The sequence below is a fragment of the Poecilia reticulata genome, chromosome 22, assembly GCF_904066995.2.
Source record: "Poecilia reticulata chromosome 22, P_reticulata-male-v2, whole genome shotgun sequence".
In the NCBI taxonomy this organism is placed as follows: domain Eukaryota; kingdom Metazoa; phylum Chordata; class Actinopteri; order Cyprinodontiformes; family Poeciliidae; genus Poecilia; species Poecilia reticulata.
Window position 1 is genome coordinate 6,353,328 of NC_088851.1, and position 27,728 is coordinate 6,381,055.

The window sequence follows — 27,728 nt, forward strand, 5'->3', positions numbered from 1 at the left end:
TGCAGAGGATCACGTTACATTGTTTAGCCAATCAGAGCTGCAGGAGCTCCACTCTTTTTACCAAATTCTATAGTCTAAATCTGCTCCTTACTCGCATCTTTTCGGGGTTGCTACTGCCTCTAGCGGCGTGGCGGTGGTAACACAGCTAATATAATTACATTACTAAATCAGAATACCGCAAAGTATGTTGCGTGGTGGGGGTGTGTGAGGAGGAATAAGAAAGGTTCGGTGAATGCGCATATGAAACTGCGGGGTTCGGTACCTCAGAAAAGGTTAAGAACCACTGGTTTAACTAAAGTCCTACAGGTCCCAGTTCATGGCGTTTCAAATAAAAACCTAGAGGTTGGAGACGTTGTAAAACGGCGTTTTTGACTAAAGTCCCAGAGGGTTAGAGTCCCAGTTAAACAGCGTTTAACTGAAGTCCTAGAGGTTGGAGTCCTTGTCAAACAGGGTTTTGACTAAAGTCCCAGATTGGGTTTGAGTCGCAGATAAGGACGGGGTGCAGATGTCGACCCCCCGGTTGAAAAGGGGTGTAGGTTTTATTGTTTTTTTTTTTCAAAATCTGTTTATTGAATGTCACATGTTGATTTTTTTTTAATTATGTAAAGCACTTTGAAATGCCTTGCTGCTGAAATGTGCTATACAAATAAAATTTGATTCCATTTAAATATACTATATTGTATATTATGTAATATTCTGGTTAGTGATTATCTATCACTTATTGTTTTAAAACTTTAATTGTATTCTTCTTAGAACTCATAGAGGTCAGAAGGAGTTTACCAAAACAAAGTGTCAGAAAGGTGGGACCAACAGAGAGGTCAAAGGAATGTTTATTGTCGGGGGCGGCGCGCAGAGAGACGGACATTGGAAATTAAAAAGCAATCATCAGTCATAAATCAGTTCAATTAAATTTTGTCATAAGGGTGTTTATATGTCTCTTTGAGGAAACCTGTATGGAAATCTGTATGGAGGTGTGCTGGTTTTTCCAGCACTGTAAAAACCAGCACCAGAACCCTCTATAGTGCAAATCCAGCAGTTAAACGGGTCAAAACTGAAAAGTTTCCACAAAATATTTCTTTGTAAACAAATGGGCTGCTGAAGGTATTGCAGCGTATTCTCTATATAAAATCTCCTGTACTTTAGTCATTCGCCCATTAGCACACAAACTACTTAAAGTAGCGATGGCTGCCCTCATGTAGTCTGACAGAGAGGCCAGTTTACAACAAGGACTACAAAATAGTTACAAATAGTTACCTTACTTAGATTAATTTACTGTTAGCCAACATGATGTACCATTTAAGGTAGCTTTTGTTTAATTTGGACAAAAAAAGCTATCGTTAACTTATTCAATGGCTTGAGTTAATGTCATGCTAACATACCGCAACCTTTGTAATCAAGGAATTTAAGCTGACATTAGATTTATTTTTACCTAAAAACTAAACCGCCCGTATTTAATGGGTTAAACCGTGTTAATCAACAAGCAGAAGCAAGCAGAAAAAAGAAAAATTATACAAAGACAAGCAACACACAAAATTACTGGAAACAATAATCACAAATACTTTATACAATCAAGAACAAACAATGAAGGAAAATGTGTTCATATTGTATATTGCATTTCCAAGTAAAAGGGCATGGTAATTTATTTAAAAATATTTTATATAGACTGGTTAATATAATTTCAAACAAATAACAGCATCACTTTCAGCCTAGTTTTGCTTTAAAGACAGAGCTAAAGATTTTTTAATACAGTAAATTTCAAAGTGCAAATCAATTAATGAAAATCTAGAAATACTGCACAACAGCACATTTTATTTTGGAATAAAAATTTATTAAAAGTAAATCTCATTCACCCCACTCATTATCTCCATATGTAATAATACAAATCAATACTTCAAGTTCATGTTGTACATCTCTAAGTATCCTAATGTCAAAATTCAAACGATCACATTTAACAAATTTGAAAATTAAACAATTTTCTCACGTTATATACATGAAAGCCAATCAGTTTTCATCTAAATGACTTTTAGAATGAACCTCAACATGTATGGAAAGTAGTTCTACAGCTTTTCACGAGTGTGAATCCTCATGTGCCGAATTAAATGCTGTTTTTGACTAAAACTTTTTCCACAGTTCACGCATGAAAATGGCTTTTCACCAGTGTGAATCCTCATGTGCACAGTTAAACTAACTTTGTGACTAAAACTTTTTTCACAGTTCACGCATGAAAACGGCTTTTCACCAGTGTGAATCCTCATGTGCAGAGTTAAATACTGTTTTTGACAAAAACTTTTTCCACAGTTCCCACATGAAAACGGCTTTTCACCAGTGTGAATACTCATGTGCACAGTTAAATGCTGTTTTCGATTAAAACTTTTTCCACAGTTCCCACATGAAAACGGCTTTTCACCAGTGTGAATCCTCATGTGCTGAGTTAAATTATGTTTTAGACTATAATATTTTCCACAGGTCACACATGAGAAAGGTTTTCCTCTTTCCTGATTTCGGTTCTCAGCTTCAGCAACTTCCTGAAAGATGTCTTGGTTCCTGTTTGGTTCTGATTCAGTTTGGTTTGTTTGTTCATCAACAGGAACCACCATGCAGGTATCAGTTTCTTGTTTTAATTCAATCTGTTCTTCACCCCGACTGCAGTAAACTTCTTTCTCTTCCACTTTTATCTGATGAACTTCTGGTTCTTCCTGTTCTTGTTTCACTTGCAGAGGTTTTAACTCATCCTGGTCCAGAGTGGATCTCCTCTCCTGGTTATAAACTTTACACTGCAGGAAATCTTAACAAGAAAACAGAGGAAAAGAGAAATTGTTAACTTTACTGAGGTAAATGGGAAAAAAACCCTTCATCGTTTAACAATTGAAAATTCAAGAGTGTAGACAGAGAGACAGATCAGTGGACATATTCAACTGACATTTGGAGAATTCTCAAATTAATTGATTTAAAATATTTATTTTATTTATTACAAAAGTAATAGTAGGGATTATTGTTAATATTTAGCACTAAATTGTATTATTACAGGTAGGGCTGGGTGATATGAAGACAGTCTAATATCTCAATATATTTTTGCTAAACACGATATACATTACGATATTCTTAAGTGAGCTTCAAATGTTATTTTAAACTATAGACTCCTTGCAGCATGATGTTACCATGCATGTTGCCACACCCGTTTCCTTGCTAGACTTAAAGTAAGCTCATATATGAAATAAGAACGATGCAGTGTTTTGCTATGAACTGTCTACACTGAGACTAGATAACAAGGTCTGAAAAGTTTTAACTAAGAAAAGAATAGCGAGGGAAAGGGAAGCAGGTCAGTAATGCTAGACACCTCCAGGCCTGGCTCCAGAGTGGGGCCCCAGTGACTCGCGTCCGGGCGAGGGAAAACCAAGTCCAATGTTAACTCATCATCGGGGTCTTCGGGCTGCGCTTTGTCTGGTCCCTCACCTAGGACCTGTCTGCCAAGGGTAAACCTACCAGGGGCATTAAGCCCCAGACAGCATAGCTTCTAGGATCAATGGGACACTCAAACCCCTCCACCACGATAAGGTGGTAACCCAAGGAGAGGTTTTTTACCACCCTCATTTATGGCCATGAGCGTTGGGTCATGACAGAAAGAACGACATCCCGGATACAAGCGGCTGAAATGGGTTTCCTCCGCAGGGTGGCTGGGTTCTCCCTTAGAGATACAGTGGGGAAAATAAGTATTTAGTCAGTCACCAATTGTGCAAGTTCTCCCACTTAAAAAGATGAGAGAGGCCTGTAATTGACATCATAGGTAGACCTCAACTATGAGAGACAAAATGTGAAAAAAAATTTGAGAAAATCATTTTGTCTGAATTTTAAAGAATTTATTTGCAAATAATGGTGGAAAATAAGTATTTGGTCAATAACAAAAGTACATCTCAATACTTTGTTGTATATCCTTTGTTGGCAATGACAGAGGTCAAACGTTTTCTGTAAGTCTTCACAAGGTTGGCACACACTGTTGCTGGTATTTTGGCCCATTCCTCCATGCAGATCTCCTCTAGAGCAGTGATGTTTTGGGGCTGTCGGCGGGCAACACGGACTTTCAACTCCCTCCAAAGGTTTTCGATGGGGTTGAGATCGGGAGACTGGCTAGGCCACTCCAGGACTTTGAAATGTTTCTTACGAAGCCACTCCTTTGTTGCCCTGGCAGTGTGCTTGGGATCATTGTCATGCTGAAAGACCCAGCCACGTTTCATCTTCATTGCTCTTGCTGATGGAAGGTGGTTTGCACCCAAAATCTCACAATACATGGCCCCATTCATTCTTTCATGTACACGGATCAGTCGTCCTGGTCCCTTTGAAGAGAAACAGCCCCAAAGCATGATGTTGCCACCCCCATGCTTCACAGTTGGTATGGTGTTCTTTGGATGCAACTTTGCATTCACTTTCCTCCAAACACGACGAGTTGTGTTTTTACCAAATAGTTCTACTTTGGTTTCATCTGACCATATGACATTCTCCCAATACTCTTCTGGAACATCCAAATGCTCTCTAGCAAACTTCAGACGTGCCTGGATATGGACTGGCTTAAGCAGGGGGACACGTCTGGCACTGCAAGATCTGAGTCCCTGGCGTCGTAGTGTGTTGCTGATGGTAGCCTTTGTAACATTGGTCCCAGCTTTCTGCAGGTCATTCACTAGATTCCCCCTTGTGGTTCTGGGATTTTTCCTCACCGTTCTTGTGATCATTCTGACCCCATGGGCTGAGATCTTGCGTGGAGCCCCAAATCGAGGGAGATTAGTAGTGGTCTTGTAGGTCTTCCATTTTCTGATTATTGCTCCCACAGTAGATTTCTTCACACCAAGCTGCTTGCCTATTGCAGATTCAGTCTTCCCAGCCTGGTGCAAGTCTACAATTCGGTTTCTGGTGTCCTCCGACAGCTCTTTCGTCTTCACCATAGTGGAGTTTGGAGTGTGACTGTTTGAGGTTGTGGGCAGGTGTCTTTTATACTGTTAACGACTTCAAACTGGTGCCATTAATACAGGTAATGAGTGGGGGAAAGAGGAGCCTCTTAAAAAAGAAGTTACAGGTCTGTGACAGCCAGAAATCTTGCTTGTTTGTAGGTGACCAAATACTTATTTTCCACCATTATTTGCAAATAAATTCTTTAAAACTCAGACAAAATGATTTTCTCAAATTTTTTTTCACATTTTGTGTCTCATAGTTGAGGTCTACCTATGATGTCAATTACAGGCCTCTCTCATCTTTTTAAGTGGGAGAACTTGCACAATTGGTGACTGACTAAATACTTATTTTCCCCACTGTAAGGTGAGAAGCTCAGTCATCCGGGAGGGACTCAGAGTAGAGCCGCTACTCCTCCATGTCGAGAGGAGCAAATTGAGGTATCTCGGGCATCTGGTCAGGATGCCTCCTGGGCGCCTCCCTGGTGAGGGGGTACCACCGGGAGGAGGCTCCGGGGAGGACCCAGAACACGCTGGAGGGACTACGTCTCTCGGGTGGCCTGGGAACGCTTTGAGATCCTCCCGGCAGAGCTGGAAGAAGTGGCCAGGGAGAGGGAAGTCTGGGCCTCCCTTCTGAAGCTGCTGCCCCTGTGACCCGACCCCGGATAAGCGGCATAAAATGAATGGATGGTTGAATATGCCAGAAAAAAAACAAAAAGCATCTCTCAATAAAAAATTTTCAGATCTCTAAGTATCTAAATGTCAAGATCTAAATGATCACATTTAACAAATACAACAATTTCTCAGCTTTATAGACATGAAATCCCTCCAGTCTTTAATTATATTTTAGGGATGTTGTAAACAACTTTTTTAGTAATAGAGTAATCTATCAATTATTCTTATGATTAAGTAATCTGAAACAAAAAAGATAAAGTTAAACATTGGTAAATCTAACATAATAGCGGTATTACTATCGCATATTAACATTAATCCAATTTCTCACAGTTGAGCTTCGCTAACAGTAACTTTTCTGTAGTTTAGAAAATTAACTTGTAGCAATAATAGCTCACTTAACAAGTTAACCTGAAAGAAAATAATACAAAATTATAAAATTACATTCAATTCAATGATAAAGAGGCAGGCTCACAAATACTAACAAATGTCTATACTCCAGGTTTTCCTTTATGCACGCATCTTCAGTCAGTTTAATAGATGAACTCTCACCCTTGTGATTCAGTTTGGTTTGTTTGCTCATAAACAGGAACTACTATGCAGGTATCAGCCTCCTGTTTTAATTCAATCTGTTCTTTACCATGACTGCAGTCAACTTCTTTCTCTTCCACTTTTATCTGCTGGTGTTTTAGATCCTCTTGTTCTTCTTTTATCTGATGATCTTCTGGTTCTTCCTGTTCTTCTTTCACTTGCAGAGGTTCTAACTCCTCCTGGTCCAGAGTGGATCTCCTCTCCTGGTTATAAACATTACACTGCAGGCAATCTGGACAAGAAAACAGACGAAAAGAGAAACAGTTAACTTTACTGAAGTAAATGTTAGAAATCGTTTAAGACAGAAACGAAAAAAAAGAAAAAACCCCACACATAAAAATTCAAGAGCGTAGACAGAGAGACAGATCATTCGAACAAATCCAATTGACATTTGGAGAATTCTCAAATGAACGGATATTTTAATTTTTTTTAATTTATTATAAATTAATAAGTCACCATTGTTGTTAATATTTACCAGTAAGTTTTATTATTTCAAGATATAACTTAATTTGGAGCTATCATTTATTTTCATTACTTTTATTTGTATTAAAATTAGATTTTAGTTCCTTGTCCTTATACATAAGTTTCCGTCAAGAAATGTATATATTTACTTTTTCATTTCCCCTAAACATGCGTTTTTGTCAAGTAGATATTTTTTGTCTTTTTCTTATAGAAGCCCTCCTTTTGTCATCGCCTCCTGCTTCACCTTTTTCCTCTTCTCCATGTGCGTCTTTATGTGAATGAGGAGATCTGCTTTCTATGTCCAGCAGTGATCGTAATTTAAATGGAGTCGTTCAATTGAATTCATTATAAGTTATTGGGGCCACAGCCAGTGGCTTTTGTAACTACAGAGAAAAGGTTACATGTAATTATCTGCTTTATGTGTGATGGCATCTGGATTCAAGGGTTCAACTAGAGGGCCACACAAAAAGCTACAGCGGGCCAGATTTGACTTGCTTTGTTTAAAACTATCCCATTGCAGCCTTTATTTTTAGGATCGTTGTCGTACTGAAAGGTGAAACTCTATTCAACTGGATTTTTCCCGTTTTATAATGTAACTCTCTTCATTAATAAAGGACGGATAGCCGTAAAATTTTTACAACTAAAATTACTGGCTCTATTTTCTCTCTACATACATGAGCCATATTTACAGCATAATTGTGATGTCTGTCTTTATTTATACCGGAGGGGAACAGTTACTAAAATGATTCTTGAACAGAAAGCTTCAGATATTAAGTCCTTAACCTTCGTCCAAACGCTGGTGTTTCCTACCTATTCGGTGTAAGATTATCCGGGGAGTCCGGGAGAAATCCAGCAGTCTGCGCTGATCGTCCATCTCTAACTCCGACTTGATGATGATTTCTTTAAACTCTGTGAACGTTTCTTCAGGAGTTAACTGCATATTTAAGATGGATTTTTTTTTTTACAGAAACACTCGAACAATTAAAGGAGCAAACCATGCGCCATCATCATCTTCTTCTTGAAATTTACTGGCGGTGTGCAAACATTAGGTGAGCATTACCGCCACCAACTGGTAAGGAGTGTGGACCACATGACAGAAAACGCTACATTCTATAAATACAACTTCCTCTTTCAAAAAATCAAATATATCAAAGAATCAACTATAGCCTGATATCCTCTACTTCCCGAATCCTTTTTCTGTAAATCAACAATATCAAATTTCATTTTCATATTACTAAGGTTCCTAATAAGCTTATTTCTCTGAATCAGATAATTCCGACACCTCAAAATAACATGTTCCACTGTCTCAATAGTCTTACACACATTTTTTCAAGAGCCAATATGCTATAACAGAATTGTACAAATTGTCAGTACATTCAAAGTTTACATGCTAATGAAAATTAGCACAATAAAACAATAGGTACACTTTAGAGGAAATGTAAAAAATGTTTCACCAAGGACAGAGTATCGTTTTAATACAATGTCACAGTATTCCAGTATTACTGCAGACAAACTAACATTTCTTCTTCCTAAGAACAATGAGGATCAACAACAGAACATTCCCATTCACTGCACTTTACAGAAAACTACAAAAAAGAACAACAGAGAAATTAAACAGAGAACGCATTTGTATTTTAAAGAGTACAGAAAAGGGCAAAGAAAAAATAAGATTTACAATTTTAAGACGTTGTGGATGCGCTATGTATGCGACATAATCAGAAATGATGACTGGATGCCTGGGGTGGAAAAACATTTCTGGGTGTTGTTGTGAGAAATAAATGTTAAAACTTCCTGCTCGTTGCCTTCTCCCGGGTCCATGATGTCGTGTGTAAAAGCAGAACCTCAAGGTCAACACAACAATCACTGTTCAATATACAATAATTCAGAATTTATTCAACCAATCAAATGCATAAAATCACATAGCTCATCATAATCATTAGAAACCACAAACCAAGACATCAATTACCTGAGACAAAGACAAAAATACGGGGACGCATTTCGAGGACGCACCTGTTCCCAGAGATTGCCATGGGGCGGACCCCAGCGATCTGAGCAACTGTTCCGGTTCCAAGCCTTTTCTAAGGAGGTGTGTTCCCCTCTCTACGGTATGTAAATGAGAAGGAATGCATTTTTGCCTGGCTGCAGAGTGTAGAGTTTTTAAGAAAAAAGTATAAATTGCGACAAACAAAGCCTCCATGGAGTTACAACATGAAGCTGAATGATTGTTATAGTAATAATCATAAAAGTCATAATAAAATTGATAATTATTTCTGAAACCAACTTAAGTTTGTTAATGCCTTTACTGCACTGTATATAATTAAACAAAGATGATTAATAAGCAAACTTACCACCAACTAGGAAGACATAGCAGCCTTCGTCCCATCGGGCTCCTTTTGTGACCCACATTTAATTTCCTTGTCCAGTTGTGTTGTCATCTAACTCGTACTAACTAGGACGTCAACAGCTATTATCAAGGCCCCCTCAACTTTTAAGGCAATATTATGCGAGTAAAAATGGCGAATTTGAACAGCGTCTGTTATCTTACCTGGATTCAAGGCTTTTCGTCTATTTAAGGCGTTTTTTTTTATGAAAGTAAGCAATACCGCCACCATCTGGTCTGGAGTATGAACTGGAGATAATGCCATTGACTTGTAAATCTTACAAGTGAAAATGGATTGGATAAAGATAGCTTCCGTGTTTGTTAAAAAACTGAAAGCAACAGATCATATTCAGAGATGTAAAACTAAAGATACCTGCTACATTTAGTGTTAAGGACAAGTTTTATTTTTGTTGTAGAACCTCTGTCACTAAACTGTCATTGATATGTTGAGGCATGAATATATTACTTCGTTAAACAACATTATATCAAGACCCACTATAAGGATTTTTTTTTCTTTGCCATTGTTAACAAAAATAGTAAAAGATCATTAAGGCGTGATCTATATTATTTTGGAGAAAGCATGAAGCAGTGGGGAGATCAGTGTTGATTCAACAGCAGGAAGAAGACTGAACGAAAGTAGCATCCACAATGATGTGAGGACAAATTCTGGAAAGGGAGTGATGTTACAGGTTGTCTTTCACTTTAACTGCAGATGTTGACCCTTGAAAAAGGGACAATTGCAAGAGAAGAAATGAGCAGAGACGAAACCAGTGCGCCTTCACTTACTCTTGTATTGAATGTAAAGAGCAGAACACAGAAATCTCTTCTCATACAATTATTAGTTATTTAACAATATTTAAACATGTCACTGAATTAATGTTATGTCAGAAGTACATTAATAAGGAAAAAAGTAGAAACATCAAAATGATGAACAGTACATTACTTCTACTTCTTCATAAAAATCACAATTGTTCTCACAAATCAAACTGCTAGATGCCGAACAGAACATATCTGTTAACCGTTCCTGTTCAGTCTGCTGACCGTGGTCTGAAGACACAGCGGAGATCTTCCTCCATGGCCGAAGTCTCTACTTCAGGGTTATCTCCCTCACGCGCCTTGAACATGAATCACTCGGTGTCTCGGAGGTGGTTGGAGGTTAACTTTTAATAACTCCAGCTAACAGGTGAAAGCTGCACAGACTTTTCTTACAGCCGCTGCTCCGGTTGTCGTCTAGACTCACTACGCCACATACACCATCTCTCCCTCGCTCCTCAAGAATGCAGGGTTTAAGTACGCAGCGCCCCCTTTAGACTGGAGGACGACTGCCACACATCTCATTCACCCACACACAGCATACACACAACTCACTGAGCTAATCATCACATACAGTGGAGACACTTTCCGCAACATATCGCTAAAGGCTTACTGCCGTTAGTAACAGAGCTAAGTAGTGTAACACTGCGTAGTGATCTAAATCAGTGTCACCATAATATAGGAGGTCGTGGGTAGAGAAAGAGCATACACTGAGAGGGAATAGCGTAGCTGTGTAGACTTTTATTCAACCGTGTAACCGAACAGTCTAACGTCTCAGCCCCTCATTAGAAGTTCCCCCCCAAGAGAAAGCCAAAACCCTCGAAGAAGAAAGAAACATATTCTCCCAAAGACACAGCGCCCCCAGTCATCCACGGAACATTCCCAGCAAACAACCAATTTCACATGAAACCATATTAATTGAAAAGGAAAAATAAATCATCTTACAGTAGCTAGCCAAACACTCTTCGCACATCACATTAAAGCAAGATAACTAATACACGACGTAAAACAAACTAAATACATACAAACTCGCACACACAGGGCTAGCTTTCATCCATATCATTCTCCAAAGATTAATCTAATTTCTTACCTTATAAAAGGGACAATTACAAGAGAAGAAATGAGCAGAGACGAAACCAGTGCGCCTTCACTTATTCTTGTATTGAATGTAAAGAGCGCACGAGTCCCCTAGTTAACTCTTTTCACTTTTGCCCCTTTTCAATGACTAGTAGACAGGGGCTTTCCCCCCCTCACTACTGCCCCCGACATGCACGAACACAAAAATGGTGTGGTGAGTATGGGGGGGCCACCTGCAAAAAGAATGTTTATTGCTGAACCCAGAGGCCCTGCTGCATCTCCTGAGACACAGAGTTAAAGTCAGAGGTATTACAACATTAGTTTCAACTAAAAACCTAGAGGGTGGAGTCCTTGTCAAACGGGGTTTTTAACTAAAGTCGTACAGGGTTTAGAGTCCCTGTTATACAATGTTTAACTAAAGTCCTACAGCTCCCAGTTGATGGCGTTTCAACTAAAAACCTAGAGGTTGGAGACATTGTCAAACGGCGTTTTTGCTAAAGTCCCAGAGAGTTAGAGTCCCAGTTAAACAGCGTTTAACTGAAGTCCTAGAGGTTGGAGTCCTTGTCAAACAGGGCTTTGACTAAAGTCATAAGGGTGTTTATATGTCTCTTTGAGGAAACCTGTATGGAAATCTGTATGGAGGTGTGCTGGTTTTTACAGCACAGAACCCTCTATAGTGCAAATCCAGCAGTTAAACGTGTCAAAACTGAAAAGTTTCCACAAAATATTTCTTTGTAAACAAATGGGCTGCTGAAGGTATTGCAGAGTATTCTCTATATAAAATGGCCTGTACTTTAGTCATTCGCCCATTAGCACACAAACTACTTAAAGTAGCGATGGATGCCCTCATGTAGTCTGACAGAGACCAGTTTACAACTATTTGTAACTACAAAATAGTTACAAATAGTTACGTTACTTAGATTAATTTCCTGTTAGCCAACATGATGTACTATTTAAGGTAGCTTTCGTTTAATTTGGACAAAAAAGCTAAGCTTAACTTATTCAATGGCTTGAGTTAATGTCATGCTAACATACCGCAACATTGTAATCAAGGAATTTAAGCTGACATTAGATTTATTTATTTTTACCTAAAAACTAAACCGCCCGTATTTAATGGGTTAAGCCGTTTTAATCAACAAGCAGAAGCAAGCAGAAAAAAGAAAAATTATACAAAGACAAACAACACACAAAATTACTGGAAACGATAATCACAAATACTTTATCCAATCAAGAACAAACAATGAAGGAAAATGTGTTCATATAGTATATTGCATTTCTAAGTAAAAGGGCATGTTAATTTATTTAAAAATATTTTATATAGACTGGTTAATATAATTTTAAACAAATAACAGCATCACTTTCAGCCTAGTTTTGCTTTAAAGACAGAGCTAAAGATTTTTTAATACAGTAAATTTCAAAGTGCAAAACAATTAATGAAAATCTAGAAATAGTACACAACAGCACATTTTATTTTGGAATAAAAATGTATTAAAGTAAATATTTCACCCCACTCATTATCTCCATACATAATACAAATAAATACATCAAGTTCATGTTGTACATCTCCAAGTATCCAAAAGTCAAAATTCAAATGATCATATTTAACAGATTTGAAAATTAAACAATTTTCCCACGTTATAGACATGAAAGCCAATCAGTTTTCATCTAAATGACTTTTAGAAAGAACCTCAACATGTATGGAAAGTAGTTCTACAGCTTTTCACGAGTGTGAATCCTCATGTGCCAAATTAAATGCTGTTTTTGATGAAAACATTTTCCACAGTTCACACATAAAAACAGCTTTTCATGAAAACAGCTTTTCACCAGTGTGAATCCTCAAGTGACTAGTTAAATTCTGTTTTTCAATAAAACCTTTTCCACAAGTCGCACATAAAAATGGCTTTTCACCAGTGTGAATCATCATGTGCTTAGTTAGAATATGTTTTCGACTAAAACTTTTTCCACAAGTCGCACATAAAAATGGCTTTTCACCAGTGTGAATTATCATGTGCTGAGTTAGAAAAAGTTTTTGACTAAAACTTTTTCCACAAGTCACACATGAAAATGGCTTTTCACCAGTGTGAATTATCATGTGCTGAGTTAAATGCTGTTTTCGGCTAAAACCTTTTCCACAGTTACCACATAAAAATGGCTTTTCACCAGTGTGAATCCTCATGTGCACAGTTAAACTAACTTTGTGACTAAAACTTTTTCCACAAGTCACACATGAAAATGGCTTTTCACCAGTGTGAATCATCATGTGCTTAGTTAGAATAAGTTTTTGACTAAAACTTTTTCCACAAGTCACACATGAAAATGGCTTTTCACTAGTGTGAATCCTCATGTGCTGAGTTAAATACTGTTTTTGACTAAACCTTTTTTCACAGGTCACACATGAAAACGGCTTTTCACCAGTGTGAATCCTCATGTGCACAGTTAAACCAACTTTGTGATTAAAACTTGTTCCACAGGTCACACATGAAAACGGCTTTTCACTAGTGTGAATCCTCATGTGCTGAGTTAAATACTGTTTTTGACTAAACCTTTTTTCACAGGTCACACATGAAAACGGCTTTTCATCAGTGTGAATCCTCATGTGCTGAGTTAAATACTGTTTTTGACAAAACCTTTTTCCACAGGTCACACATGAAAACGGCTTTTCACCAGTGTGAATCCTCATGTGCTGAGTTAAATGATGTTTTAGACTATAACATTTTCCACAGATCACACATGAGAAAGGTTTTCTTCTTTCCTGATTTCGGTTCTCAGCTTCAGCAACTTCCTGGAAGATGTCTTGGTTCCTGTTTGGTTCGGATTCAGTTTGGTTTGTTTGTTCATCAACAGGGACCACCATGCAGGTATCAGTTTCTTGTTTTAACTCAATCTGTTCTTCACCCCGACTGCAGTAAACTTTTTTCTCTTCCACTTTTATCTGATGAACTTCTGGTTCTTCCTGTTCTTGTTTCACTTGCAGAGGTTTTAACTCAACCTGGTCCAGAGTAGATCTCCTCTCCTGGTTATAAACTTTACACTGCAGGAAATCTTAACAAGAAAACAGAGGAAAAGAGAAATTGTTAACTTTACTGAGGTAAATGGGAAAAAACCTTAATCGTTTAACAATTGAAAATTCAAGAGCGTAGACAGAGAGACAGATCAGTCGACATATTCAGCTGACATTTGGAGAATTCTTAAATTAATTGATTTAAAAGTATATATTTTATTTATTACAAAATTAATAGTAGGGATTATTGTTAATATTTAGCACTAAATTGTATTATTACAGGTAGGGCTGGGTGATATGAAGACAGTCTAATATCTCAATATATTTTTGCTAAACACGATATACATTACGATATTCTTAAGTGAGCTTCAAATGTTATTTGAAACTATAGACTTCTTGCAGCATGATGTTACCATGCATGTTGGCACACCCGTTTCCTTGCTAGACTTAAAGTAAGCTCATATATGAAATAAGAACGATGCAGTGTTTTGCTATGAACTGTCTACACTGAGACTAGATAACAAGGTCTGAAAAGTTTTAACTAAGAAAAGAATAGCGAGGGAGAGGGAAGCAGGTCAGTAATGCTAGACACCTCCAGGCCTGGCTCCAGAGTGGGGCCCCAGTGACTCGCGTCCGGGCGAGGGAAAACCAAGTCCAATGTTAACTCATCATCGGGGTCTTCGGGCTGCGCTTTGTCTGGTCCCTCACCTAGGACCTGTCTGCCAAGGGTAAACCTACCAGGGGCATCAAGCCCCAGACAGCATAGCTCTTAGGATAATTGGGACACTCAAACCCCTCCACCACAATAAGGTGGCAACCCAAGGAGAGGTTTTTTACCACCCTCATTTATGGCCATGAGCGTTGGGTCATGACAGAAAGAACGACATCCCGGATACAAGCGGCTGAAATAGGTTTCCTCCGCAGGGTGGCTTGGTTCTCCCTTAGAGATAAGGTGAGAAGCTCAGTCATCCGGGAGGGACTCAGAGTAGAGCCGCTACTCCTCCATGTCGAGAGGAACAAATTGAGGTGGCTCGGGCATCTGGTCAGGATGCCTCCTGGGCGCCTCCCTGGTGAGGTGTTCCAGGCACGTCCCACCGGGAGGAGGCTCCGGGGAGGACCCAGAACACGCTGGAGGGACTACGTCTCTCGGGTGGCCTGGGAACGCTTTGAGATCCTCCCGGCAGAGCTGGAAGAAGTGGCCAGGGAGAGGCAAGTCTGGGCCTCCCTTCTGAAGCTGCTGCCCCTGTGACCCGACCCCGGATAAGCAGCGTAAAATGAATGGATGAATATGCCAGAAAAAAAAAACAAAGCATCTCTCAATAAAAACGTTTCAGATCTCTAAGTATCTAAATGTCAAGATCTAAATGATCACATTTAACAAATACAACAATTTCTCAGCTTTCCTTTATGCACGCATCTTCAGTCAGTTTAATAGATGAACTCTCACCTTCCCAGACATTTATAGCTTTTGTGTTCATGTTAGCAACAGAATTTGACACCTTTGTCCTTCACACACAGAAACGTATCTACTAGCTATACGTGTTGTCACTATGAGCACGATGAGCCTAGTGCTCATGGTAATACATGAGGACTATGTAATACATGAATGCTCATAATATGAGCATTCATGTATTAATGCTTTGTAAAACGTAAGTTCTTTGTAAAATGTAAATGGCAAGTCCGCTCATTGATCTAGTGGATTGGACATCACGAGACTTACTGTGGTGGGGAAATGATAGAATCAAGCAAAGAATCTGAAAAAGGGACGAATAGTTTTGATATTGTCAACAATATGATAGCAAAATAACAAGATCCAAGACGATCGCATTTCACAGGTCAGTAAAAAGCTTGAATTAAAATATATATATAAAGAAAGTGGAGAGTAGGTTAACTTGCTAGCTTAACTTTTATCACCTTAACATGAACTCTTGCTGTGCAGTTTGGAGGAATTTGGTTCAATTACACAGAAATAAGGCGACCTACATTTCCTGACAAATGATCAGGAGAGCAGGTGTTTAAGTTAGCCAATCAACCACCATGAGCGTTCCTTTGTAATGATCGCAAAATTAAAATTCAAAAACATAAATCTGCTTGTTCTGTTTGCCGCTTTCACGTAGATTTTTGTTTGGAAATGTATTTGTGTTTTTTTTAGTTCCTGATGCACTTGAGCGTAATCTTTGCTCTGCGCTCCTGGGCTATTTATTGGTTGCCATGGCAACTACTCTGCGTGTGACATTAAGCTGACAGACTGAGGTAAAAAGTAATATAACCACCCGTTTTTCTACATTTTTCCACTGGACAAATTGCATCATAATTAAATTATTGGCCAATATAAAAGAGAAATTCACGTTGTTCTCTCTTGTGTCTTTAAAGAACTGAAGGAAACCAAACTATGTGTAGATTTACAAGCAGAGAGAATAAATATTTTTACATATCCAAACATCATCTCAGCTTTAAGCCACATTTTATAGAATCCATCAATATTTATGGTCACTTGACTCACAAACTGCCCCAACCAGACCTAAATACGTTTTTTCCACCTCTTTATTATTTACTATATTAAAGCAAATATATTCAGCAAATACACACTCATTCCGTGAATTAGAATATGATTGAAAAGTTCCTTTGTTATTCCATCACTGAGTGAAATATATTATATAGATTAATGAGATTACTTCCTTTTTAACATGTTTATATTTCGCAGTATGTTTAATAGCTGCTAAAAGGTTATTTTTGAAGGTTACTATTAGTCTGACAGGCCTGATCAGGATGTGTATCCTAATTTTATCATTATTCTTGGCAGTAAAAAAAGACAAGACCTTCCAGTAACTGTGTGCATCAGTCAGCCACAAACCCCTTCCCCACCCCTTCCCCCTCAGTTCTTTCTCATCCCCACCAACTTGCAACACAAAGTTACACCCTTGTGATTCAGTTTGGTTTGTTTGGTTTGTTTCCTCATAAACAGGAACTACTATGCAGGTATCAGCCTCCTGTTTTAATTCAATCTGTTCTTTACCCAGACTGCAGTCAACTTCTTTCTCTTCCACTTTTATCTGCTGGTGTTTTAGATCCTCTTGTTCTTCTTTTATCTGATGATCTTCTGGTTCTTCCTGTTCTTGTTTCACTTGCAGAAGTTTTAACTCCTCCTGGTCCAGAGTGGATCTCCTCTCCTGGTTATAAACATTACACTGCAGGCAATCTGGACAAGAAAACAGAGGAAAATAGAAACTGTTAACTGAAGTAAATGTGAGAAATCGTTTATCGTTTACGACAGAAACGAAAAAAAGAAAAAACCCCACACCTAAAAATTTAAGAGCGTAAACAGAGACAGATCAGTCGAACAAATCCAATTGACATTTGGAGAATTCTCAAATGAACAGATATTTAAAATGTTTTTATTTATTATAAATTAATAATAGTCACCATTGTTGTTAATATTTACCAGTAAGTTTTTATTATTTCAAGATGCAACTTAATTTGGAGCCATCATTTATTTTCATTACTTTTATTTGTAGTAAAATTTTCTTCAATAGCTTCCAGGTCATGTGACCCGTTGATTCAAAATCTGTGTGAAATTGTTGTATCAGTCTGTATAGATGAGGCACAGTGATTTGTTTTCCATTTTAATACTTTAGTTTTTAGCTATTTTATTTGTCAAACTTTTGTATGTTTTTGTTTAGCTTCCAAGACATTTGTCCTATTGATTCAAAACCACTTTGAAATTCATTTATAAATCAATAGAGATGAGGCACCCTCCTTATTTCCCCATTTTAGATATTTTTAAATTTTTTTCCATAATTTAAATAAAAAAATATGATTGGTGTTTAATAGCTTACATTTCATGTGACCCACTGACAAGGAAGAAAAAGGGTTAAATTGAATAGGTATGAGTGTGCACCACCTAGTCTAGTAGAATAATTTTACATTTATTTTGAGTAAATTGGTCACATGACCCAAAAGCTATTAAGAAAATTCAATCAATCAATCATCTTCCTCTTGTCCGCAGTCGGGTTTAGGGGTCAGCAGAGGCCCAGACTTCCCTCCCACCAGCTCCTCCAGAGGAATCCCAAGGCGTTTCCAGGCCAGCTGAGAGACATAGTCCATCCAGCGTGTCCTGGGTCTTCCTGTGGGCCTCCTCCTGGTAGGACGTGCCCAAAAGACCTGACTAGGGAGGCGCCAAGGAGGCAATCTAATCTGATGCCTGACCCACCTCAGCTGGCTCCTCTCAAAGTGAAAAATCAGCGGCTCTACTCTGAGTCCCTCCTGGATGACTGAGCTTCTCATCCTATCACTAAGGGAGAGCCCAGAAAACGTATGGAAAAAATAATTTTGGCCGCTTGTGTTTGTAATTTTGTTCTTTCAGTCAAGACCCTTAAACCTATGCCATAGATGAAGGTAGGGACGTAAATCGACTGGCAAATGGAGACCTTCCTTTTTGATCCAGCTGCCTGTTCACCACGACAGACTGCTCCAGCGCCCACTTTACTGCAGACGCTACGCCAATCCGTCTATTGATCTCCTGTTCCATTTTTCCCTCATTCTTAATGTTATGGATTCTGCATTTTAAAAATGGAAAACAAAAGCTTGTGCCTCATCTATAGAGACTAGTATAATTATTTGAAAGTGATTTTGAGTCAACAGGTCACATGACCTGGAAGCTATTAAAGAAAAACCCTCATTTTTGAGTAAAAAAATTCCTAAAATATGGAAAATGGCTAAAAATGGAAAACAAATGGATTTCCAGCCTGCCAAAATGTGCATCCACTTTCTATTCCCCTCAAATATTATCCATTTGATTTAAAACTTATAACAGCAGTTCTTGGAGCTACCCTCATTATGTAGAAAAGTTATTTCACTCTTAACTCTTAATTCTTCAAATTAGCACTGGGATCCATATTGCCCAAAAATGCATCCCTGTGCTAACTTTGAGAAATAAAGACTTAAGAGTGAAATAACTTTTTCTACATAGTGAGAGTAGCTCCAAGAACTGCTGTTATAAGTTTTAAATCAATTGGATAATATTTGAGGGGAATAGGGAGGGGATGCATATTTTGGCAGGCTGGAAATCCATATTGCCCAAAAATGCATTCCTGTTCTAACTTTGAGAAATAAAGAATTAACAGTAAAATAACAATTTCTACATAATGACTACATAATGAGAGTAGCTCCAAGAACTGCTGGTATAAGTTTTAAATCAATAGGATAATATTTGAGGGGAATAGATAAGGGATGCATATTTTGGCAGGCTGGAAATTTTGCCCAAAAACGCATCCCTGTGCTAATTTAAAGAATTCAAGAGTTAATAGTGAAATAGCTTTTTCTACATAATCTGAGTAGTTCCAATTACTTCTGGTATATGTTTTATAGCGATACGATAATATCTGAGGGAATAGAGAAGGGATGCATATTGTGGCAGGCTCAAAATCTATATGCCAAAACATGCATCCCTGTGCTAATTGGGGAAACAAAGAGCTGAAATGATTTAATCTCTTCTACGTAATGACACTTGTTCTCTGAGCTAATGCTATAAGTTTCATATCAACAAGACGGATGCAAATATTTTCAGGCTCATAAATTAAGTTGCATTTCCTCCTACATTAACAGACTAGAAGTGAAGCATGATATAAAATGTTCTACATAATGGTCTCTGTTGTAATGCTTTGAGCTATTATGGTATCAAAAGACAAAGCAGAGAATTTCAAACCATTTGCGGAGAACGTTTAAAACAGACACGGACTGAAAAAAAGTTCGACTCATATGTGTCAATAAAAGTGTAAAAACAGTATTTATTTCAATAATTTGCGAAATAAAACCCACCGTATTAGGATTACACGGTGAGAAACGTGATAATGTTACAATATCTTTAAAATTTCCTCTTCGGTCATATTTTTATCCGTTTCCTCGTCAATATGCGAGAGCTTAGAGCGATGCGCGCTCCCGCGACAGGGGATGCAAATTTGGGCAGGCGCGCTTTTCTGGGCATAACACCTGCCGACATTAGCGTTCATAAATCGGATCAACCTTTAGCTAAACTCCGCTACTCCCCGGAGCTCGAATATTGAATATCCAACTTGAAACTAACTTCACTGCGGTCCCATTGCAGCCTTTATTTTTAGGATCGTTGTCGTACTGAAAGGTGAAACTCTATTCAACTGGATTTTTCCCGTTTTGTAATGCAACTCTCTTCATTAATAAAGGACGGATAGCCGTAAAATTTTTACAACTAAAATTACTGGCTCTATTTTCTCTCTACATACATGAGCCATATTTACAGCATAATTGTGATGTCTGTCTTTATTTATACCGGAGGGGAACAGTTACTAAAATGATTCTTGAACAGAAAGCTTCAGATATTAAGTCCTTAACCTTCGTCCAAACGCTGGTGTTTCCTACCTATTCGGTGTAAGATTATCCGGGGAGTCGGAGAAATCCAGCAGTCTGCGCTGATCGTCCATCTCTAACTCCGATTTAACGATGATTCTTTAAACTCTGTGAACGTTTCTTCAGGAGTTAAGATGGATTTTTTTTTACAGAAACACTCGAACAATTCTTCTTCTTCTTTTGGTTTATGCGGTTGGCAAACACTTAAGGTGCATTACCGCCACCTTCCAGGTTGGAGTATGGATCTAAGACCGTCCTTCTAAGAAACTAAAAATACTATCAAAAACTATATCCCCTGAGGATCTCTGAAACAACTCTCCAATATTCAATTATTTTTATTATTCTCTCAGTAGAATCTCTCTTTCCGTACATATTTGTTGCATTCTAAGAAAATATGTTGTACTGTTTCTAATTCACCACAATGACAACAACCTGTGCTATGTTTATTAATTAACTTAAGGTATTATTTATCCTGTGTGTCCAACCTAATTCTAGAAATACATCTCTTCATTTTATTTCTGTTATCTTTCCTACACTCCCCAACTTTTTTTGGATATTATAATAAAACTCCCTTTTCTCCTCTGTCCCACTGTTCTTGCCATTTTCTCTTGACATATTCTTTATAATATTCTTTATCTCATTTTTACTTATCTTAATATTCAATCAACAATTTCCTTTCTTGAGGCACTCTTAGCAAAACTATCTGCCAACTCGTTTCCTACCACGCCAATGTGGGCAGGAATCCAAACTAATTTGACCTGCGTGCCCTGGTTTTTGATTCTGGAGATTAAGTTAATTATATCCAATATAATATCTTGCCTTGATTCTGAATTTACCTTTTGGATACTAATTAATGTGCTGCTAGAGTCTGAACAAATTAAACACTCTCTTTTTTTTATTTCCTCAATCCATTCTAATGCCATTAATATTGCCATGAGTTCACCTGTATACACTGCCAGTTTATTATTTATTCTTTTATTCTTCATAAAGTCTAAATCTGGAGCAATGAATGATATACCAACTTGATTATTTACCATTTTTGAGGCATCTGTGTATATTTGAATATAATCTGAATATTTTTTTTTTATATAATTTTCCACTTCATTCTTTTCCAATTCTCTTCCATTTTCCAGCAGTTTTAAATCAACTTCAGCCTGATCACAAACCCATATTGGAATGACAGGAGTAACAACCACTGGACTAATTAAGTATTTATCAATCCCTATATCATTTACTTTATCTAAAATTATCCATCCAAAACTATTAATTTGCTTTTTTCCTTTCTCTTGACAAGGTTGTAATGTTATACATGGAGGGTGGCTCTCATTGTGTCCTCTAATATTTGCCCAATAAGTTAAGGCTAATTGATCTCTCCTGAGTTCCAGCGGCATCTCACCCATCTCAACCTGTAGAGCTGAAACTGGAGTTGTCTTCATCGCTCCGCAGCAAAGTCTTAGCGCCTGATATTGTATTTTATCTATTTTTGTCAATAGACTACCAGAAGTTGAATTATATAGAATACATCCATAGTCAAAAATAGAACGAATTAGTCCGATATAAATTGTTTTTAATGCTTTCCTGTCTGCTCCCCATTCTCTGCCTCTCAGACATCTCATATTTAAAATTATTTTACTTTTTTCCACTATTTTATCTATATGCATTTTCCATGTTAGTTTTTTATCAAACCATATGCCCAAATACTTAATTTGCTCTTTCCTTTCTATAATATTCCCATATAATTTAAGATCCACATTAGTGTTCACCTTCCTATTTGTGAAAACAACAAACTTAGATTTAGATGTTGAGAACCTAAATCCCTATTCTAAAGCCCAAGCGTCTACCCTATTTAAGGCTTCCTGCACTTTCCTGTTCATAAATTCAGTGTTTTTCCCTCTTTTCCAAATTATGCCATCATCAGCAAATAGCGAGACACCAAAATATGTATCTATATTATTAAAGATATCAATCATTATACTGAATAACATAGGACTTATAATACTGCCTTGGGGAGTACCATTTTCAACTAGATACTTAGAACTTATTTCCCCGCCTATTTTAACTCTAATAGTTCTTTCAGTTAAGAAATTTTTAATCCACCTATATATTTTTCCCCTTACGCCTACTTGTTTTAATTTAATCAGCAGTCCTTCTTTCCATAGCATGTCATAAACCTTTTCCACATCTAAAAAGACTGCTATCACACTCTCTTTATTAATCTGGGCCCGTCTAATTTCATGTTCCAGACATAATGCTGGATCAATTGTGCTTCTGCCTTTCCTAAAACCAAATTGGTAAGCTTTTATCTTCTCCTTCGATTCAACGAAATAGATAAATCTGTTATTTACCATTTTTTCAATAACTTTACCCAGACATGACGTTAGGGCTATTGGTCTATAACTTTCAGCCAAATTTGGATCTTTCCCAGGTTTACAAATAGGGATTATGATGGCTTCTTTCCATTTATCAGGCAATATACCTTCCTTCCAAACTATTATAAAACTTTAGAATTATTTCTTTACCCACACCACTAAGTTTATTTAACATATTATACGCAATTTGATCATTACCATGCGTTGATTTATTAGAATGCCTCAGTGCTCTATTTAATTCAAACAAGGAAAATTTCATATTAATAAAATCATCATACTCTTCATCATTATGAATTAAATCAATATTTCGCTGTTTAGTTGTTTCACGTCCTAGCCTCTCTTTAGTATCTAGATTCTCTGTACTATGTACTTTTGCAAAAACTTTCGCTACTACCTCAGCCTTCATTTTATTATCTATAATAATATTTCCATTATCTTTTATTGTTGGAAAAACAAACTCTTTGGAATTTCCAGACATTTTTTTAATACTATTCCAAACCCTGTCTAATGCAGTGTTTTTCCCAAAGGATTCACAGTATTTCCTCCAATAATCTCTTTTAGCATTTCTTATAATTTTTCTGACTTCAGCCTGTTTCTTTTTATAACTTATTAGATGTTGGAAGCAAATTACTTTCTTAAGTGTCTTAAAAGCCTTATTTCTTTGTTTAATTGCTATTGAGAATTCTGGTGTCCACCAGGGAACTATCTTCTTTTTTCTATTACCACTACTTCTGGGAATACACAATTTGGCTGAATTAATTATACATTTGCTAATTTCTAAATTCAACTCATTTATTGGTCTATTCATATCTACATTTTCCAAGTTAGCCTCGCTCAATATTTCAAATTTACCCCAATCTGCCTTCTCAAATTTCCATCTCCCCTCAAGTTTTGTCTGATCTTGCTTTGGATTTATACCTATATTAACAAAAATTGGATAGTGATCACTCCCCATTGTGTGTTCTTTAAATACTTTCCATCTGCATAAACCAGCAATAGATTGAGAGACCAAGGTCAGATCAATGGCAGATTCTTTACCCCTCATAAAATCAACCCGAGTGCCTTCACCATTATTTAAAACGACCAACTCCTTTTCTTCAATCAACTCTTCTACAACTCCTCCATTATAATCGTCCTGATCTCCCCATAACGTGCTATGTGCATTAAAATCCCCACACCAAACTATTTTCCCTCTCCAATTTCCTAAGATTGATTCAAGTTTACATTTTTCTAACTGTTTACAAGGATTATAAAAAATTATTATTTTAGTATTCTCAGTATTTGTCCAAACTTCAATGGCTATAATTTCTAAGTCAGATACTACTTGTAGCTGAATAAATTTTATGTCGGTTTTTACAAATATAGCACATCCTCCTCCACTCCGTTTGCTCTGTCTTTACGTGAAATGAATAACCCTGAATATTAAACTGTATGATGGTTTGAGCCATGTTTCTTGAATGCATATTATATCTGGTTTGGATTTAGATTATTATGAAGCCTTTAAATTCTTGACCGTTTGATATTAAACTGCGAGCGTTCCACTGTAAAATTATAATTATGTAATGGTTTGAGACGCCTCCAGTTCAGATGCTCCTTCACCCTGTCGCAGTTCATCATGAATTCTTTCCCAGACAAATCTTTACCCTTGAAAACTTTGCAGCTGCTTTCACTATAATTTTTATTTTTTCTGTTTTATTTTTTGCCTGTTCTGAGCAATTAATGATGTATGCCAGGAAGGGTATCAATTTTTCTAACGTAACGTTACCTGGTTGTTGTCTGCCACTGTCTTTCTCTCATAGTTAATTTTTGGAGCACTATCATTATTCTTCACCTGTTTCACTGCCTCAGCATAAGTAACTCTTTTTTCAGTTTTTACTTTTTGAATTTCAGCAGCCTCTTTTCTTATCATGCATCCTGCAAATGCTGCAGTGTGATTTCCTCCACAATTGCAACATTTGATAGGATTATTTCCACACTCACCATATGGATGTTCTCCTCCACACCTCCCACACATCTGCTTCCCTTTACACACATCTGCAATATGTCCAAATCTTTGGCATTTAAAGCACCTGAGCGGTGGTGGAATATACTGCCTTACATTAAAACTCAAGTATCCAACCATTACCTTATCAGGCAGAACTCTATCTTTGAAGACCAATAGTACAGATGTACTGTCCGTTTTCTCTCCATTCCTAAAAGCCTGTAGGCGTTTGATGTTTGTTACTTCCCCTCCTTTAATTACCGCAGTGAAGTTAGTTTCAAGTTGGATATTCGATATTCGAGCTCCGGGGAGTAGCGGCGTTTAGCTAAAGGTTGATCCGATTTATGAACGCTAATGTCGGCCGGCGGTTCTCCACCGCTCCCGGCCGCAGCGCCCGAAGGTTCACTTAGGGACTGTCAACAAATTACCGTACCAAACCTTCCTGTCAAAGAAATGTTAATAAATGCCTTGAATTGTAACCAAATAACTAATTGAAAGTGCTATTTCATGCTTTTACATGAGACTCAATATCATCTATTAAATTTTAAAGTCATACAATATTTCAATTATTTTAATATTAAATAATAGAATGTTCTCTTCAATAGCTTCCAGGTCATGTGACCTGTTGACTAAAAATCACTTTTAAATAATTATACTAGTCTCTATAGATGAGGCACAAACTTTTGTTTTCCATTTTTAGCCATTTTCCATTTTTTAGGAATTTTTTGGTCAAAATTGAGGGTTTTTCTTCAATAGCTTCCAGGTCATGTGACCTGTTGACTAAAAATCACTTTCAAATAATTATACTAGTCTCTATATATGAGGCACAAACTTTTGTTTTCCATTTTTAGCCATTTTCCATTATTTAGGAATTATTTTACTCAAAATTGAGGGTTTTTCTTCAATAGCTTCCAGGTCATGTGACCTATGGACCAAATCACTTTAATAATAACTATCTCTATAGATGAGCACAACTTTGTTTTTGTTTTTAGCATTTTCCATTTTTAGAATTTTTTCTAAAATTGATGTTTTCTTCAATAGCTTCCAGTCATGTGACCTGTTGACTAAAAATCACTTTAAATAATACTATCTCTATAGATAGGCACAAACTTTTGTTTTCCTTTTAGCCATTTTCCTTTTTAGGAATTTTTTGGTCAAATTGAGGGTTTTTCTTCAATAGCTTCCAGGTCAGTGACCTGTTGACTAAAAATCACTTTCAAATAATTATACTAGTCTCTATAATGAGGCAAACTTTTGTTTTCCATTTTTAGCCATTTTCCATTTTAGGATTATTTTTCAAATTGAGGTTTTCTTCATACTTCAGGTCATGTGACCAGGATCAAAATCACTTTAAATAATTATACTATCTCTATAGATGACACAAACTTTGTTCTTTAGCATTTCCATTTTAGGATTTTCCTAAAATTAAGTTTTTCTCAATAGCTTCCAGTCATGTACTGTTGACTAAAAATCACTTAAATAATATACTAGTTCTATAGAGGCACAAACTTTTTTCCATTTTAGCCATTTCCATTTTTTAGAATTATTTTGGTCAAAATGAGGTTTTTCTTCAATAGCTTCCAGGTCATGGACTATGGACTCAAAATCACTTAAATAATTATACAGTCTCTATAGATGAGCACAAACTTTGTTTTCATTTTAGCCATTTCCATTTTAGGATTTTTGTCAAAATTGAGGTTTTTCTTCAATAGCTTCCAGGTCATGTGACCTATGACTAAAATCACTTTTAAATAATTATACTAGTCTCTATATGAGCACAACTTTTGTTTTCCGTTTTCCATTTTCCATTTTTAGAATTTTTTGGTCAAAATTGAGGGTTTTCTTCAATAGCTTCCAGTCATGACCTTGACTAAAATCACTTTTAAATAATTATACTATCTCTATTATGAGCACAACTTTGTTTCTTTTTAGCCATTTTCCATTTTAGGAATTTTTTGGTCAAATTGAGGGTTTTTCTTCAATAGCTTCCAGGTCATGTGACCTGTGACTAAAATCACTTTTAATAATTATACTAGTCTCTATTGATGAGGCACAAACTTTTGTTTCGTTTTTAGCCATTTTCATTTTTTAGATTATTTTGGTCAAAATGGTTTTTCTTCAATAGCTTCCAGGTCATGTACCTATGACTAAAATCACTTTCAAATAATTATACTAATCTCTATAGATGAGGCACAAACTTTGTTTTCCATTTTTAGCCATTTTCCATTTTTAGGAATTTTTTGGTCAAAATTGAGGGTTTTCTTCAATAGCTTCCAGGTCATGTGACCTATGACTAAAATCACTTTTAAATAATTATACTAGTCTCTATTGATGAGGCACAAACTTTTGTTTTCCGTTTTTTGCCATTTCCATTTTTTAGGAATTTTTGGTCAAAATTGAGGGTTTTTCTTCAATAGCTTCCAGGTCATGTGACCTATGACTAAAACACTTTCAAATAATATACTATCTCTATAGATAGGCACAAACTTTTGTTTCCATTTTTAGCCATTTTCCATTTTAGAATTTTTTTTCAAAATTGAGGGTTTTCTTCAATAGCTTCAGGTCATGTGACTATGACTCAAAATCACTTTAAATAATTATACTAGTCTCTATAATGACAACTTGTTTTCGTTTGCATTTTCATTTTTAGGAATTTTTGGTCAAAATTGAGGTTTTTCTTCAATAGCTCCAGTCATGTGACTATGGATCAAAATCACTTTTAAATAATTATACTAGTCTCTATATATAGGCACAACTTTGTTCATTTACATTTTCCATTTTTTAGGAATTTTTTACAAAATTGAGGGTTTTTCTTCAATAGCTTCCAGGTCATGTGACCTATCGACTAAAACACTTTCAAATAATTATACTAGTCTCTATATGAGGCACAAACTTTTGTTTTCTGTTTTAGCCATTTTCATTTTTAGGAATTATTTCAAAATTGAGGGTTTTTCTTCAATAGCTTCCAGGTCATGTGACCTGGACTAAAATCACTTTAAATAATTAATAGTCTCTATATGAGGCACAAACTTTGTTTTCTTTAGCTATATTTTAGGAATTTTCA

General features: G+C 36.7%; 2 protein-coding genes across 3 annotated transcripts; both read right to left on the bottom strand.

Annotated features, from left to right (window-relative positions):
• Positions 1 to 1,541: 1,541 nt before the first annotated feature.
• On the bottom strand, positions 1,542 to 10,357 carry LOC145549950 (uncharacterized). Of its 2 annotated transcripts, none has more exons than XM_081602971.1 (4): positions 8,629 to 10,357; positions 7,473 to 7,571; positions 6,250 to 6,432; positions 1,542 to 2,785 (listed from the first exon to the last, which is right to left on the bottom strand). In XM_081602971.1, the coding sequence occupies exons 1-4, from the start codon at positions 8,690 to 8,692 to the stop codon at positions 2,058 to 2,060; spliced, it is 1,074 nt and encodes a 357-aa protein (XP_081459097.1). In that variant the 5' UTR covers positions 8,693 to 10,357; the 3' UTR covers positions 1,542 to 2,057. The 2 variants fall into 2 exon arrangements, with proteins under 2 accessions (XP_081459097.1, XP_081459096.1); XM_081602970.1 differs by having other exon boundaries at positions 8,673 to 10,334.
• A 1,767-nt stretch (positions 10,358 to 12,124) lies between these two features.
• LOC145549951 (uncharacterized) lies at positions 12,125 to 20,354 on the bottom strand. Its single transcript, XM_081602972.1, has 3 exons — positions 20,327 to 20,354; positions 16,950 to 17,132; positions 12,125 to 13,974 (listed from the first exon to the last, which is right to left on the bottom strand). Exon 3 carries the CDS (start codon positions 13,784 to 13,786, stop codon positions 12,737 to 12,739), a length of 1,050 nt encoding a protein of 349 aa, XP_081459098.1. The 5' UTR covers positions 13,787 to 13,974; positions 16,950 to 17,132; positions 20,327 to 20,354; the 3' UTR covers positions 12,125 to 12,736.
• Between the last annotated feature and the right edge of the window lie 7,374 nt (positions 20,355 to 27,728).